This window comes from Centroberyx gerrardi, chromosome 2, assembly GCF_048128805.1.
Source record: "Centroberyx gerrardi isolate f3 chromosome 2, fCenGer3.hap1.cur.20231027, whole genome shotgun sequence".
In the NCBI taxonomy this organism is placed as follows: Eukaryota; Metazoa; Chordata; class Actinopteri; order Beryciformes; family Berycidae; genus Centroberyx; species Centroberyx gerrardi.
In genome coordinates, this window is record NC_135998.1 from 25,037,510 (window position 1) to 25,055,310 (window position 17,801).

The window sequence follows — 17,801 nt, forward strand, 5'->3', positions numbered from 1 at the left end:
TTAATACATTCATTAATATTGTACTCTCAGCAATGGACCCTGACCAGGATTGTGCTCAAAAATTCTTCTAAATTCTTCTTCTATTTCAAAGTAATTAGAAATATAATAGTTCAGGCAAAATTACTTGTTTTTGTAGCTGGCTGCAGTATATAAGTCTTCTGAAAAGCCGCTATATATTTCTTAATCTTCAATCACACCATTGCACAGAACATCACAATAGTCTTTGATTTCTGGCAAACCAGTGCATAAATCAGAGAAAGGACAGTTTTGTCTTTAAGATGACATCTAATATTATGTCTAAGGCAACACAATGCTGCCTGAGGAAGAGCACTGAGCTCGAAACGTGTTATACATGCCTATATGTTCATCTCATTATGCGCTATTGTTCATTTATGTGCTTTTGAAGCTTTAATAAATATTTTGACGTTGCACAAGTAAGGTGCTTCCAATCCCTTGATTTTGATTTTGGAGGTTTTAAGGTTTTAAGGTTTCTGGGAATTTGTTATTGTTATTGTCCTCTAATTAGAACAATAAACTCACACCTGAGTGGACATACAGTCAAAGAAAAGAGGAGCATCTATTCAACCACAGTAATCAGTCAGTAATCAACTGTTTTCCTTTCTTTCAGGCACTGCAGTCCCTTGCTAGCCCCTGATTGTTTCTGGCATCAGCAACACACCCTGACAGGCCCTAGCAGGACCAGAAATGTTTTAGGTTTGCCACAGCACTAATGGGCCATAAAGACTCACTGAGAAAAGAGAAAAGGTCCAATAGCAACTCAAAAGCCTCATTCAATAGTAGTTTATTTGGGCAAGCAGTCGTTATGGTCCACAGAACAACAGTGCTTTGAAGGCCAACATACACACACTGTATCTTTGAGGTTGTTGTGCAGTGAGGTCCAGCAAAGAAAAAAACACATTCATAAATAAAATAATATAGCTTGACAGACTGATATGAAACTTTAAGAGCTTTTAACAACTTTGTGGCTTCTTTTTGCATTGGTATCCTTTCTCTTATTTTAAACACACACACGCACACACACACACACACACACACACGATTGTGTGGATCAATGGCTGTTATTACAGTATGATGTCAAATATCCACTTGGAAACTTGGCATTGCAACACATAAGTCCCTCTGAGAACATAATGGAATTTTTATTGCTTCTTTTTAAGTCTTGGCAATTGAAAGTCTCTTGATGTGAGATTTTTCATGTGATTCATACAGTATGAAAGTTAAATTATGTGAATTGATAGCAGATGCCTGAGTAGAGATTGAAAGCCCAATGCCGTCCTTTCAAAAGACCTCTTCTGTATAGAGTGAGAATAAAGAATAATTTATCTAGTTCCAATGTGCTGGATGTAATCCATATTGTCTGGCATCCAATAAAAAAAAACCTGAATGATTTTCTTTATTGTGTGTGGTAGATAGCTAAATGCCCACACAGCGGGTGTCTGTGTGTGAGACGCAGACACCCGCTTACACATACAGACACGCTTGTTTATTTCGATTTTGTTCAGACTGTGTATGATTATAGGTTACTGAGTCAATATTTAGATTTTGCAGGGAAAGCAAAACCAGCCTGTTTATTTTTCTCCTGCTACTGTGTGTTTCTCTCTCTCTCTCTCTCTGTGTGTGTATGTGTGTTCGTACACGTGCGTGTACAGAGCCATGATGGACAAAGGCAGATGATTCCAGGTTTGGGTTTTAATTACATGATCAGATTATTCAAATATGAATTTTTACTCTTGTGTCTCTGTGTAAACTGTTGAGAGAAGGCAGTGAGAGAGACTGCTGATTGGTATCAACACTGTTGTACAAACAAAGGAATACTTTTATTCTAATTTGTAAGCATAAACTTACAGAAATACAGAACAGAGAGACACTGTAGTCTTTGTCATAATTTTCATCATTAACAAGATTACATCAAGTTACATCTAGCTGGCTCGCTGTCAGACAATTACATTTAATTCAGTGGGTTTTTTATGTGCCAAACAGGAAAATGGCAGATTGAGGATTGCTTAAGGGTATAAAGCAGCAGAGGTGAAACTTTTCCTGAGTTTTTGGACAATGGAAAAGATAATTTATTTATGTTTTCATTCCACTATGGAGACAGTATGGTTGTTCCTTAGCCCAGAAAATATTATATAATATATAATTAGCATATTTTTTGCAAAAATGCTTTGCCACTGTAAACTAAGCAATTGTTCATTTAAATAATAAATATTGTTTTGTAATGTATAATTACAAATACATTATAAAGTACATACTTTGTTTTGATTTTGTTTTATTTGGTTGGGGCAACATTTTTTGTTTTCTGTCATGGATAGCCTGACAGGTCAGTACCTGTCTTTGCCTGCTGTAATAGCCCTACACTTCTGACTGATTTCAAGTCCATGTCCAGACAGGCTCTGTTTACTTTACACTCTGATGAGGAGTGTTATGGTGGTGGGGCTCTGTGTGTCTGTGTGAGCGACAGCTCACTCCATCAACAACTTCCCAACACCCCCACTCCCCTGCAGCTTAGTTTCATTGGTGCTGATTGGAAGGAACGATCACAAAAGACTTCAGGATAAGCACAACATTATGTGCTTATTCAGAAAATAAAGAATAACAACAAAAATTGACCCAAAACAACACAATAATTGCTAATGCACACACTCTTCTCAGATGGTCTATCTTCCTGTACAAAGTGCAGGAGTTTACTGGTCACTGGTGGAAGTGGAACATTAAGATTTGGTTAGATTTTGTTGAGAGATAACCTAAATGGCTCTTTGTCATGAGGCCTCTGGAACCACAGTGACGCATCGACCTATTTCAAGGCAAAAGCGCATGCATGTTTTTAATTGGGGTGTTCTTGTCATGAAGCAGGCTTGAGGAAGACATGGATGAGAAAAAGCTAATTAACACAAATCCAAAAATGCCCCATAATATATGATTGCAAACTAAGCGGATAATTTATATTCCAATATTGATTACCCTCATAAACAAGATTTCAACTGTTGTAACCAGCATGCGTACCATACAGGGTTTGTCATTTCAGCCACCATACGACATATTGGGCCTGACGTTGCCCAGTGATCTCATCGTCCTATAAATTATTAGCATGGCTTGTCCTACCACTGTGACAGGACACAGATCTCGAGAGGGGTAGCTGTGTTTAAATTAAACATAAACTCTGTATCCCGGACCACCCTGGCTGGAGCTAAGCTAATCTAAATACTCGTCTTCCACTCCTTCTTCCAGAATGGACCCATATTTGCACCTGAAAGAGGTCTGGAGAACACTTCTGGAGAACTAGTTTCCTTATTCAAGTGATAACACCATCTATAAGTTGCCTTTGTACCTCTATATCACAGACAGCATTTCATATTTCCACACCCAGCATCTCAAATTCACACTGACATTTCAGTGCCTGTCTAAGAATCTCTCTTTAACGCTCTGGTTACCTTCATCAGGAAAGTTTTCTGTTACTAAGGGGAAAAACCTAGTCTAACAGTGGAATAAAACAAATGTACCCCTTTGGAAGCCAAATTGGATGGAGAAACACATGCAGCAGTTTAAGAGGCACGGGGCATCCACAGAAATCAAGAGTTAGTAAGTGAAATGTTTTGTCCAAAGTTGTTCTCGTTACTAGGCAACACTAATGCCTGCAGTGCATGGAGCCAGTCCAGGTGCCTCTCTCGTGTCTACCTTTGATAGCAAATATTCTTTATGAAATATCCATCTGTTCCTCATTGAATGATTATGTGTGAGTTGTTATGGATAATGTCCAGATAGCTATGCAAGAGCAATAGCAAGAACTCGAGTAGCACAAAATGGATCTCAGTGCATCATGACAAAATGCATTCTCCTAAGAGCATGTGTGTATGTGTGATGGTTAAATCTACAGCACATAAGTTATACTGAATCAGTAAAACCTCTGTCTGATGCTCCATCCCATCTTCACAGAGCTATCACCTCACATGGATATTACACAGATAAGGAGGCAAAACACACTTTATAGTGGTCATCCACAGGTCGTATAGAATCATTGAATTCCTGTCTTCTCCCCTCACTGGGGAGAAGACAAGACACAGAGGGAAAGAGAGAGAGAGAGAGAGAGAGAGAGAGACCTCTCCCTTCCTCAGCCAGACCACCTTGCTGCTGCCGCTCACTCTAATCATCAAACAGCTGAAGAGATTGGACAAGCCCAGAGGGAAAATATCCAGGGCTCTGAACTCTGTATCTTGCAAGAAGGTTGATTTTCTTACTGTTCATTTTTTTTGGGGGGGGGGGTTCAAACAGCAACTGTAGTATTTGTGTGTGTGGAAGTGACAAAAAGTGAACTATGAGATTATCTTGATTTATTCTATGGTGCCAGGAGTGACGACAGTTGGACCAGACCACCAGTGGTGCTGTGCATTGCGTAGGGTGGTGTGTTTAGATTAAGAGTGTGTGTGTGGTTACTGTCTCTGAAGACAGCCTCCTCTGTGGTATATCCACCAGAATCGTTATGAGCTTACAGTAAGTGTTTCTTCTGTTATAGTATATTTGTGATTTTAAGGGTTATAAGAACAATAACTGTTAATATGAATAGCAATAATCTGCACACCCAACTGCAGGCCCATTCATTCACATGAACGAAAACATATCGAATGATGTTCTTAGATATGTTTGTATGACTTTCATCGAGTAGTGACATGAAACACATATGTTATATGTTATGTTGTTAAACAAAAATTGGTCTGCTTTTACATTGAGTGGGAATGATGTACACCTCTGTCTACTGTGGCTGTGTTAGTAGTTGATGGGCCTTAAACTGTTGGCATCTTTGGTTTTCAATGTGGGGTCCGGGGACCACCAGGGGTCCTTGAGGGGGTTCCAGGGGGTCCCCAGCAAATTTATGAATTGTAAAACTTCAGCATTATTTCATTTTCAAGAAGTTAACACAGTTAGAGAATGTAGAAGAATGACTATTTTGATCATAGTTTCACTGTTATCTCTCTACCAGTCTCATCAAATGGGGGTCTGTAGCCCTAATGTGGACTAAATTAGGAGTCCTTGATATGAAAAAGGTTGAGAATCACTGAGTTAGAAGACACAGAGGATGCTATTGATTTATACAATCTTACAACTGCTGCCCACCAGTCAGATAGCACAACTGTACCAATTTTGAGTTTACTGAGGCTGGGAGACGCACACCAAAATGGCATAAACCAGCCCAAACATATTTCCTGTTGTGTCTAGCCTGAAGTACTACTGTTACTCTCTGGGCTACCAGCGACATAATCTGGGAACAATGGCGTACTATTCATACATCGTCTTCAGTGTCTCTCCAGCATTGCGATTACTCAGGCAAATGTCAGGAAAGCCCTGGGTCACATCTCATTTTCTCTGTCTCCTGAAACAACGGCTACGCCTTAAAGATTGGGCTGAGAATGTGGCCCACACTGGCAGGGGGCCAGGGGGACTGAGTTACAGAACGCACCCTGGAAATGAGGTCCTGGCAAGCTAGCATCCTGCTTTTTCTGTGCTCTTGGTCTCTGGGTGCATAGAATAATTGTGTGTGTGTGTGTGTGTGTGTGTGTGTGTTTACAGACTAATAATCACACACTGGCCCCTTCTGCCTAGTAAGTATCTCAGATATATGATCCATTTTTTGAAAAACATAATCTCGTTTGACTAAACAGCTGATTTCATAAATGCAAAATATGTCCAATTATTGACACTGAAGTTCTGGTGTCTAAGCAGTATATCCCATATTTCTTTTTTCTGTGACATCTTTGAATGGCTCAGATATTGAGAGGACTGTGTGCCTTTGACATCCAAACCCATTTCCCTTGGCAACATCCCCAGCAATCCTTAACTGTAAACTCTGTGGTTAGCATAAATAGTCATTACACCCTCACATGAAGAGTGAGTGCGCCACAGCAAAGATGATTTTGTATGATCAAACTGCTTGTATTTATGCTCATCAAGACTACAGTAGCACTGATCAAAGGTCTGAGCTATTACAAACAATTCCTATGAGTTTCAGTCTTGTTCATAATGGCTCCACTTAAAGTTTTTTTACTTTCCTCAATGACCAAGTTACAATCATTCAACGCACAAGGTTCTCCCTTTTTTTTCTGTTCAAATCTCATCAGTTGATGCTGAGCAGTAATTTTCTGTTTCAGGTTGCCTCTTATGGCCTTGATCTAGCAAACAATGACTTCTCTGTGCTGGGGTCCTGGTGGCATATCTGTCCCTGAGCAGTTATTTCCTTTCGGAGAGATACATGATCAGAGTTAAGGGAGGGGAGGAAAGGTCACGTTTCAAACAAAATCTAAATCCCCCTCTCTGCTCTGCCCCAGAGTTTCGTTTTCTCTTGTAATACACACCGCCCTGTGAGACACAGGTCTCCTCAGTGGTATTACCTCTGGGTTCATTTGCACTGAAGAGAAACAGTCCTCATAAGAAAACAGACATGATGAGAAATTTACTTTATTATCATTACCAGATCAGTGTTGTGCAATACCCCTACACTGTAGACCCTGGTATGTAATCCATTGTTCCTTAAAAAACAGATTTTACTGCAGCTTCCATTAATCTACTACAGCACCCATTATCCCTCGCCCTCCTTGGTAATGGCAAAAACAGGGTTTGGCCCTCTGTCTGGATTTAAACTCTCCATTCCAATCTATTTCACAGCCCCTTCTGTTTCCTGCAGAATTCTGTTTTCTGGAGTGAAACCAATATATTTAAGTAAAAGCATTGTCTGAGCTGGACCTATTAGCTGTCTAACCTGACATTGAGCAGCCTACAGCTCCTGATTAGGGAACTCCTGAAAGCCATGGTTACAACCTTCTGAGTAGTCTTGGCTACACATGTTGATGTTTCTGGCCAGAACTGTGCTTGGTGATGACCGATGCTTGAACTTGTGGCTCTGTTCTCTTCCATGAGTTCAAAGCCAAATCCTTTTCCTGGTGCTTGGCTTCCCTGGAGGGATGCACTCAGAACATGTGGTACCATCCCAGAACATCTCTGGTGTGATAACAGCACAGGGCATGCTGGAGTCAAGGAAGTCAGCATGAGGAGAGCCAGCAATACTGATGAGAACACAGGCTACAGGCTGTAAGACCATGACAACAAACCACTTTAACTGCAATGTCATGTTGTTGACTTGATTGATAATGGGAACATATTAAAAAAAAGGCTTACAATTCTCTGCTGTCTTCATCATACGAGTGTGCATGGGTCAACAAAAGTTGTTTTTCTCCTTCTCACAAAAGGATATATGGAGGAGTCATATTTGATGTGAATTCCACTTCTTAAAATGAGGAAAGAATATCAGCATATCTGTGAGACAGACATTCTTAACAGCAGTTTCCATGAGCCACAGGAACATGAATAAGTGCAGGGAGGAAAACACTTGGCAGCTTTTTAATATCGACTCCTCTCTCTCCCTCCCTCCCTCCCTCTCTCTCTCTCTCTCTCTCTCTCTCTCTCTCTCTGTCTCTCTCTCTCTCTCTCTCTGGGCTTGGAAGCACTTGAATGCAAAAGTTCAGTGAATTATTCTGGCACAGCAGCTTGTGTGTAATGACTTCTGACAGCAGTGGAGACAAACTGAAGAGCATGTCTGTCTCTGCATGAGTATTTGTGAATCTATTCTTGAGAACCGCATTCCAATTCTGGAATCGTTATTATATGCAAGTCGCCACGAGCAACCGCATGTACAGGATTCAGATCCGGAGGAACTCCATTGAAACAAATGGAGGATACTGAACTGTAACAGTAACAGAGGACTGGGCTTACATTTATCTTCAGTGTGTTCGCCTTGGAACAATCTGAGAATGGAGTTAGGTATAAAAGTGAAGAATGTAAGTGACGTATTAGAGTAATTTAAGGGGTACAGTAAGGGGGAGAGCAGCTGCCTGCTCCATCATACAAACACGCTGGCTCGAGTGAATCTGGCCCTTGTTCCTGTCTGGCTGTCGTCCAACACTGATGGGATTTTGGTTCTGCTATGCATTATGCACTACTTCTTAAAAGTGAAGTGCAAGTATGGACAGGGTGTGAACACTTCAGTGTGTGCAAAAAGAAAGCTTAATAAAAGATAATAGACTGCTATCTCTCACAAGTCTTGCACATCAGATGGGCATATGAGAGTGATTCTGTATGGAGCCCAGATTAGAGGTACCCAGATTCTGCACAAAACAAATCAACATGTAGGGAAATATAGCCCACAGCAGTGATACAGCACCCATATCCGTCGTTACTGAGCACTATCTTTCGACTCTAAGCTCATGTTTGGCTCTTTGTAGTTAATGGAGAACCTTGCGCAATTCACCAGTTAGGGGTTTTCTAGATAACCTCCTCTTTGATGTTGCTATAAACCGACTCTCCAGTAGGACTGTTGCTCTGGTATGCCAGCTGGAGTGATAGGGCGGTGGGGTGGGGGGGGTTGTGGAGGTGTAGTGGTGTTTGAGTCGAAGGGCTGAGAACTCTCCTGCACTCGGCTTGAATCCGCTCTAATCTCTCTAATTGGAATCGGGGGTCCAAGGGTCCCCGGAGAGCTGCCAGATCTCTGTGGTCATAGTGTAGTGATTTGACGGGGTCAGAAGAGCAGAGCTATCTGAGTGACTGAGTGTTTTTTTCTGTTGGCCTCGTGGCCCCTTCCAAGAACTGGACTGCAGGCAACTGGTGAGGAGGATGGAGCAAACGCAGACCCTTTGTCTGAGCTGTGTTCAGTCACAGCGGCTTCAAGCAGATCGCTCAGTGTTTGTTTACGTGCCTCGTGTCTGGAGCTGTTGTTCCTCTTCACACTCTTTGCCTGTAAAGTGTTTTGTTAAACAATAGGAAATAGGAAATACCCTTACCAAAAGGTAAGGCTGTAGTGTAATTAGGGTTTCACACTACTCGCTTACTTGCACAGCTGAGTAAGCTATAGACAGTCAATGTGCTTTTTTTTTGTGGGTTTCTTTGTTTGTTTTTTTTCATGTTAAGGCTTCTGGTACTTTCTCAACTGGTGATTATATCTCTTTAGCCTCTGAGCTGTCATGTCTTTATTGGCATGTGCAAATGTGCCCGTGCTGCGTTCACAAGTATGCTGCAACATAGCAGGACCCTTAAGGCTTGTGTAAATACATTTCATGGTGGAAAGCGTAAGACAGGGGGACAGCATGTGTTATAACAGCTGTCATTTCTCCATATAGGGAAGCAACACAATGCCAATGTTTGCCAAAGACACTGCTTCGTCACCTTCAGAGTGATGAGTAATAATTCAAGGTTCAGACCATGGTAGTTAAACTTTACATCATTTATATGCATTTTTTGGGATAGTGTAATTAGGAATATGTTTATGTTGCAGAGAAGTACAGTGCATGTAAAACTCCAGTATTTCAGAAACTTTTTTCATTGGCCAATGTGGATTACAAAACCATAATCCACAACTAATTAAAGATTAAGATTTTAAGTGGATACTGGAAGTGTGAGTTGAACAGCAAAAGTGACAAATGTTTTGTGAGCTTTTTAAAAATAACCATTTAAAAAAAATAAAAAATAAAAATAAAAAAAAGGAGATATAATCTGTCTTGAATTTCCTTCATAATGGAATTTCCTATCAATAGGATTTAGACTCATTAGGATTGTTTTCCATTTAAGAAATCAATACAAAACAAAACAAACAAAAGAAATAGGAAAATGGGATTGGATAGGATTTCCTATTCCTATTTCCTTCATACATTTCCTATTGTCGACTTCATAAAGTAAATACAATTGTATGCTTAAATCAATGCATTAAGTTTTTCCTTCCTAGTTTACTGGTCAAGTTTAAAACAGCGCCCTGCGTCACTGCCCTTGAATGACGAGAAAATCACAACAGTCGATTGGACCAATGGGACATGGTGGTTGCAGTAACCTAGTCAGTCCATCACTACAGCCTCATTACTACGCTGCAGGCGGACTGAGGAGATGCGGGATGGACGTGAAGGCGTTTGAGTGGCCAAACTTTAATAATAAGACCATCTGGTATTTGTGAAATAGTTTGGCAAGGACGACCGGGTTCTTGACTCTCTTTTTCTGGACGTACCGCTGCAAAGACTTGAAAGATTTCTCAAAAACTTCAAATTGTCTGTGTGGGGATAACAACGCGTGTGAATTGGACTGGATCTGGTGAAAACTGGATACTTTGCAGCAACATTGAAACTCGTCTGCAGTCGTGCAACAAAACTTTCAGTTTTAATTGTTCTAGCACATTGCGAGAGTGTGTGTTGGCTCGCTATGGCCATCCTCGAGTAACTATTGCTTACTTATGGCGCCTCAGCGACTTCTAGTCAGTCACTATGACATGGGATGAAACGATGGATGTGGACTAACCTACTTTTTGACGCAGTTTAATGGAATTACTCAGATCCTTATGCTGAAGTCTGGCATTTTTGAGTTTCACTCTCCGTCGAAATGGCAAGTTTTGCCATGCTGATGGAGCGGACGAGGACATCGCTTTTGTTGTTATGCAGTGTGTTCATCATATTCATCGGTCTCTGTGTCGGATCCCCGAACCATGGTCGTCGGCTGGTCTGCTGGCAAGCCATCATGAAGTGCCACAGAGAGCCAGAGTGCCATTACGCATATGATCAATATCTTTACGCCTGTGCGCCTGTTATCAACGGGGATCGTAAGAAGTGTCCCAGCCACTGCATATCCTCTCTCATTCAACTCAACCTAACCGAGAGCGGGCCTGCTTTGGAGGACTGCGACTGCGCTTCAGACCCGGTGTGCAGGAGCACCAAGCGAGCCATTGAACCGTGCCTGCCCCGGACTAGCAACATGGGCTGCACCGAAGCCCGTCGCCAGTGTGAGAAAGACCTGCCATGTAGCTCAGCGATGAGGGACTATTTGTTTCACTGCCGCAAACTTTTCGGAGGGGAGCGGTGCTCGGACGGGTGTCGGAGAGTGATAGCTGGTATGCGCTCCATACCGAAAGCACAGCAGCTAGACACTTGCGTGTGTGATGGTACAGAGAGGAACATATGCGAGTACATAAAAGTCAGCATGCAAACTTTTTGTTACGATTCAAACGACAGGCTCGCGGGTAGTGGTTTTCCAGACTCTGAAGAGGATCTTGACGATGATTATTTCGACCTGGACGATAATACAATCGTGGAAAACTCAAGCGATTCCCGACCCTGTCAGACTGTACTAAATGTCGTGACCACCATCTTGGTTTTAAAATTTATCTGAAAAGCTGTTTCGAGGACAAAGCAAAGAAACAGTCATGGGCTTTGGTGTTGGCCTGTCCTTAAAATAAACTTGAGGACTGAATTAACAGCCACAATCACGACACCTCACCCCACTTGGACTCTACTCTCTGCTTTGTTGTTATTAATAATAGAGCTTATGTCATTCTGGTCATGGAAATAACATTCATTTGACTATTAAGTGTTAGACGGCATTTGGTCAATTTAAGTCTACATACTAAACTTTGGGTTAGATTTGCACAAATCCGTTAAAATAATTTGGCAGGACATAGGCTGTCTGTTAATTAGTAGCCTATCATGCAAATGACATTAGTCTGGTTGGATCAGTCTGAGTATAGGCTATTCAAGTTATATTCCACATTTCACATTCAAATAGTGAGTCAGTCTGATAAATTTGAAGGAGCTTATTTTTGTATGTCAGCTATATAAAGGTAAATTGTACAGTATATTGTATAAAATGTTTTTGTTTTTTTTCCAAATATTTGTTTATCGATGCTAAGAGATTTGCACTGTAGAGGAATAGGTAAAGCCTCACTATCTTTAGTGTATTATGTGACCACAGAATAAGGAAAATATGTTTTCTCTAAAAGTGCCTAAGAGTCTTTATATTTGTTTTACACCACCATTATGTGACCATATTAGAAGCAGGCTGTTACAGCGGGGCAGCTTTCTTTTGACAGCTGCACCAAGACTTTCTCCACAAACCCTTCATTAAAAACCAAAGTTGATGTAAGCCACTGAAATTTGTCTAAACCCTAGGGCAAATAAGGCATCTGAAAAGAAAAGCTCCTAGATTGATACTTGTGACCTTGTAAACATAAATGTTTGTATAAGGTATAAACTGTTAATTCCTCAGAACTGTTCAAACACAAGAAAGAAAGAGCCCTCCCTGCGGGGACTGCAGCACAAATGGAGCCAAGAAGGGTTTGGTCCGTTTATTTATCCTCGCCCCATGTGTTTGTTAGAAGTCTTCGCACAGACACACAGAGAAAAGAAGTGTTTGGGTGAATGGAGATATTAAGTGGCCATTACAAACACACTCCTCTGAATGTATGCACATTAAATAAATAAGAGTTTCAAAATGATTTTCGGTGAGATGGTGTGGCTCTGTTTTGAACTTTTATCTATCTCATGTTTTTTTGAAAGATTGAGTCTGTGCAGATTAAAGAAGTGCAAGGCAATATTTAATTTTCACTTAAGTACTTAAAATCTATTATCTGTGGTTAATTGAAGCTATTCTTGTTATTCTGTTTCTATACAAACAAGAGAAAAAACAGAAAAAAAAATGTATGGGAAAATATGCCTTTTATTTCAAATGTGCTGAGTTACCATGCCTAGTGACACTAAGGCCAGTACTACAGCTTTGCCTCTCCTAAGAAAATCTGCTGGATCAAGACTGCCAAAGTGATACAGCAGGTCAGTAGAGATGATCAAGTGACCATCAGATGGTTCTGGGACCAAATCCAGAGCAGAGAAACTTTAAAACTTAAGCCATTTCACATTAACATGTTTTTTGGACCTCAAGTGTGTAGGATGGGCATACATTTTGCATTCAGATGTTTCCTTATCATTCCTTTTTATTTGTGATAGTGACAGATAGAACCATGCATGTAATACCTCTTAAAAAGGGCCAACATCCAAAATGGTTCTTCTCCAATCACAGCTCTCCTGTAGGGAAAAACCAAAGAAGCTCTATTTGGAATCTACCCAGATTAGATGCATTAATGATCCATGAGAGGCAGGGCTTTACAATGTTTTCAGAACAGCTAGGAGGCAGAGTTTTACCTGTTCTAAAATCTCTGTAAAGCATTGCATCAGGTGGCATATTGCTTTTATAAAACGATAATAACTAAATGTTTATCTTCCACCAAGCAATACAGTTCTTGAACAGTGGCTAAACTAAATGGTTGCTAAGTAAAAACATAAGTAACAGTATAAGCGGTGATTTCCAGTTAGTGCATTCATATTTAAATTAACTGTTAGGCAGATGTGCTTTTATTGGATATTTTACAACAGCTTTGAACATGTCTCAATCAGAGGTGCAGACCAGAACTGTTGATTATATAATACAGTTCATATCACTAATAACAAGAATGTTTGTGTGTGTGTAGGTGTGTGTGTGTGTGTGTGTGTGTGTGTGTGTGCATGTGTCTGTTTACATGCTTGTGCCTAGCTGTGTTATGAGTCATTCAGCTCTTAACACTTAAAAAAGAGCTGGTGTACGCTCCTTCACTCGTGATAATGGGGCTTGAAACCACTGACGGCAGCCATGGTGTTTCTCAAGCGAAGGAGATGTATAGCCCTCCAGCCCATTGATTGGAGGAGAAGTCGAGTGGCACCTCTGTCATGGAAATGCAAAATACACAATGGTGGAGCGGCACAATGTGGGGGCACTTCATTCACTCTGTGTCCCTGTCACTACTTTAGGGAGTGGGGGAGCATGAGAAGACAACTGTCCCAGAGGAAGACAGAGGGAGTTACGTGAGAAAGTTCAGTCTCAGCTTGTTCCAACTGCCACTTTCTTCTCAGTTGATTTAGAAAATAAAAGAGTTAGTGAGTGTCCAAACTAACTGAGATATGTTTTTCTCTGAGTCCATATTGCTGTTAGTATCATTTCTCAACACTAGCGTTGGGTGTTACATTCACCATCAAAACAACTGGTAATCTGTATAACAGTTAGTTCTCTAATCATGGATTGTTAATGGCTAAAAAGCACTCCAAGTATGTTTGTAGACAGGATTCAAACACATGCCTTCTCTCTCTGAAGTGTAATATTTGGTGTTTATATATCACAGTGCAACACCTTTTCTGTAGCACTCATTCTTCACTCAATTATGAAATAAATAAGCTAAAGCTAAGGGCCAATAAATGAGCTTTGAACAGTCCAAAATATAAGTTATAGATATTAGGGCTTCCCATGGCAGTGAATGTAAAAAAAAAAAAAAAAAAAGTGATGTGTCGAATGCATTTATGGGCCTTTGTTATGAGACGCAAAAGAAAGCACTGCCACTTTAAGAGAGCAGGCCCCTGCTCCAGCCATTAATAATTGTAATGCCTCTTTATTATTGTTGAGGATAATGAAGGGATGAGAGTCATATGGGGGCCCCAGACCATACTTTGCCCTGAAATGTTTTCAATTAACTTTTGGCACCGGAGGAAAATAGGAAAGTTATTTTTTCCCATGCGGAAACAGAAAAGAGTCAACAGGGGCTTTTGCTGCAGGGACCAGAACCTCATTAAAATTGCCTCATCATAACTCAAACTGCTGCCTGGCCAACCGCCCCTCTGCCCCACCCCCACCTCTTCATCCTCTAGGTTACTCCAAGCAAAAGCATACTGGTAGTCTTACTTTATGTAGATTGTCCAGCCAATATTCACTCAGGACAGTGATGTTAAAGGTTATATGTAATTTTTTTTTAAAGTCTTAAGTTGATCTCTTTAAAGCTAACTGGATACTGGTGTATTGTGTAGTATAGTATTCAGTATTCATTGGCCATTATGTCAATGTATAAAAAAATATTCTAGGATCTGTATTACAACTTTAACTTTTGAGAGGAGAACATGATTTGGGTCTATTTTGCAATTCAATTTGTTTTCATTGGTCCTCAATAGATTAGCAACAGCAGCAATGAAATCACTCCCTCCCTTTAAGCCCCAGTGGAACTTGCAAAAAAGTTTTTAAAATTCCTCTGCTGACTGATTCGCCTATTTTGAAACTCCCAGAACTTTAAAAAAAAAAAAGAAAAAAAAAGGGAAACGTTTCTAATCCAGTTATATTTATGTTTGCATCATGTGAACCCAAAGAGAGATGGAGTGAAAAGGGTGAAAAAGAAAAAGAGGGTAAAGCAACATTTAAGTCTCAAAGAAAAGTTTGATTCTATACACCTGTGTAACGACTGATCCCGAGTTGGAAACCTTATATCTGTTGAAATTAAAGCCGCGGCAGAAGGAAGGAAGGAAAACAGGAAGACGACCGCACTTAGCCCGTCTCTTTCCTCCCTTCACTACCCACCGAACCAGCGGCAGTGAGCGACAGCTGACTGGCAACACAGAGTGAAGCTCTCCTGCTCCACAGTTAGTCTCAATTGGTCAGATGCCTGAGCCACAAAATGTACTTTGAAAGCAAATATAGTGATAATATAGCTATGGCACTATCTACATCGCAGAGATTCTGACATATTATCTTATTCTTTCATGTTCATCCAATATGGGGATTACTTTTGCTGAATTCAAACAAGATGTCAACTCATAATTAAGCACATTACTTTTTGTTTGGTTAATACACCATACTAAATTGCTGAAACATTTTTAACCACTACTAACAACACACCATTAGACTTGAGCTGCAACTCAATTTTGACTAAAAATAAACAAACTCACCCATAGCCAAGTGGAATGAATAAACCTTAGTGGGCCACAAAAGTTGGGGGTGCATTGGAGGAAGGCGGTACCCTCGGCATTAGGAGAGGTGAGAAAGGTTTAGAGTGGGGGAGGGGTTGATTTATGATTGAGGGCCAAGGGGGGAAGGGTTGGGGGGTGCTGGATTGGGTTGAATGTTGTGCATTTCAGGCCTCTCTGAATAATGATAACGATGCAGATACAGAGAGGTAATATTCAATCAACCAATCAGATAACTTTTCCCTATGTGGGATACGGCTGGATATAGGAATCCTCCATGGGGCACCTCCTGTGTTTCCCTCCTGCGGCCCAGCCAAAGAGCAATGGTGCGAATTTTTCACGGGGGCGAGGGAAGCCTAGGAAGAACAGGAGGAGGGGGGAACACAAAACATTGCTGACAAGGGGCATAACTTCATTTCCACGGTGCTGGGACAGCTGTGCGGAGTAATCTGCCGTAGCAACCCTCTAAAACATCAATGCCTTTAGTGACCCGGGGAAGTGGGGAGGGGGCGACTCCAACCGCGTCCAGACATTTAGAAGAAAGAGGGGGCTCCTTTCACACCATTCAGGGGCCTGTGTTAAAGAAATATCCCTTACCTCTTCTTCTCTGAAAGCGAGGGCTATGTGTTTATGAGATGAGACAGCAATGGCTCGCATTTTGAAAGCGAACTTAGAATTCATTTTCCTGTACCTTGTGATCAATGAGTTGGAAATGCAAATCTGCAAAGTAAAGAATTTTGAGTTTGGAGTAAAAATTTTGTGAAGTTACATGAACTGAATTTTTCTTCATCAACCTTTTTTTTCCTAAAGAGTTGTTTGATGAGCTTTAAAAATCATCTAAAATATTTTTGTTTCTGCAAGGAGGAAATCATTGATGCAGGATATAATTTATACATTTGTCTGCGGTTAAAAAAAATGCATATATTTGTATGATTTTTTGTGATTTCAGCTGATTTCCCACTGAATATCAAGGCCATGCTACCATTAAATGTGTCTAAAATGGCAAATGTGGTATTCCCATTTGTAAAACCATTTCTTATGTGCCAATGTCATCACATTCTCAAATATAGTTTGAAAGTCGTCTTCCAGGTTTCACATGTTCATTGGTCACTCAGTTTATAGATTAAATAAGAAAACATGAGCAAACAGAGATCTGGGCAGTCTATCGATGAAGAGGGGTTCATCATTTTGTGCTAACCGTTATGTTGAAGGGTGCAGGAAGAACAAAACATTTTAGCCTAAGATAATGGGTCGAGGCTGGGTTGCTGTCCAGAGTGAATGGGGTCTCCTCGGAGCTCAATGGGGTCCCCAAGCTTTACTTCATTATCCTGACATCCTGAAGGCCAGGGGCCACCACCCCCAGTGGCTAGTTCTTAGGTATGCATTCATCACAACAACCCCCCCTCCCCCCTCAATCTTTTGGACTTTAATGCCTCTCTCTTTATTTAAGTGATGAGAGGGAGGTGTTATACCCAGAAAACAAACTATCGCACTATTTGAGAGAGGCAGAGAGAGAAAGACAGGGGGGAAAGGGAGATAGACAGATGGAGAGAGAGAGAGAGTTGTTAAGATAGTTGTGAGATCAGAGGGAGCAGTGGGTCAGTTTAAAGTTACAAGTTCAAGAAGTTGATACGAAATAGGAAACAGATAAATGGCGAGTGTACTTGATGAAATCACGTTCAGTTCCAACTCTGCATTAGTGGCATGTACACAAATAGGATCCAATCAATGCATGACCACCTGCCAGATTACCCTCCATCAAATAAAGTGCACATTTTGAGCATACATTTCTTTTGTTTGAATTTAACTATCACCAAAAACAACATTCAGTAAGCTTGTTTTCTGAGTTAATGTTTTTTTTAATTATTATTTTTGCCTTTATTGATAGTGGACAGTGGAGGAAGACAGGATAGATTGGGGGGGAGAGAGAGGGTGATGACAAAGGTCCCAAGCTGGATTTGAACCTATATGCACCTTAGCCAACTGAACCACCAGGACACCTGAGTGGATTTTTTTTAAGCATTTACTGAAGCTCTTAGAAGTGACCCTTCCTCACCTATTCCCTGCTACCTATTCTTGTCTAGTCCATATGTTAGTTCTCAGTTCACAGAGAAATCTAGTCATTCAATACTGGCAGAAAACAATGCTGCTGTTAGCTGTTAGTATGTGGTTTGTGGCCTT

The 17,801-nt window shown here is 40.8% G+C and overlaps 1 protein-coding gene across 1 annotated transcript; it reads left to right on the plus strand.

Moving 5' to 3' along the window:
- Window positions 1–9,938: 9,938 nt before the first annotated feature.
- Window positions 9,939–12,325, plus strand: LOC139924192 (growth arrest-specific protein 1). Its single transcript, XM_071915165.2, has one exon. It carries the CDS (start codon window positions 10,423–10,425, stop codon window positions 11,203–11,205), a length of 783 nt encoding a protein of 260 aa, XP_071771266.1. The 5' UTR covers window positions 9,939–10,422; the 3' UTR covers window positions 11,206–12,325.
- Window positions 12,326–17,801: the final 5,476 nt, after the last annotated feature.

What these genes read in the sequence shown, in the direction of transcription:
- LOC139924192 (XM_071915165.2), top strand. Translation starts at nt 10,423, where the DNA reads ATGGCAAGTTTTGCCATGCTGATGGAGCGGACGAGGACATCGCTTTTG.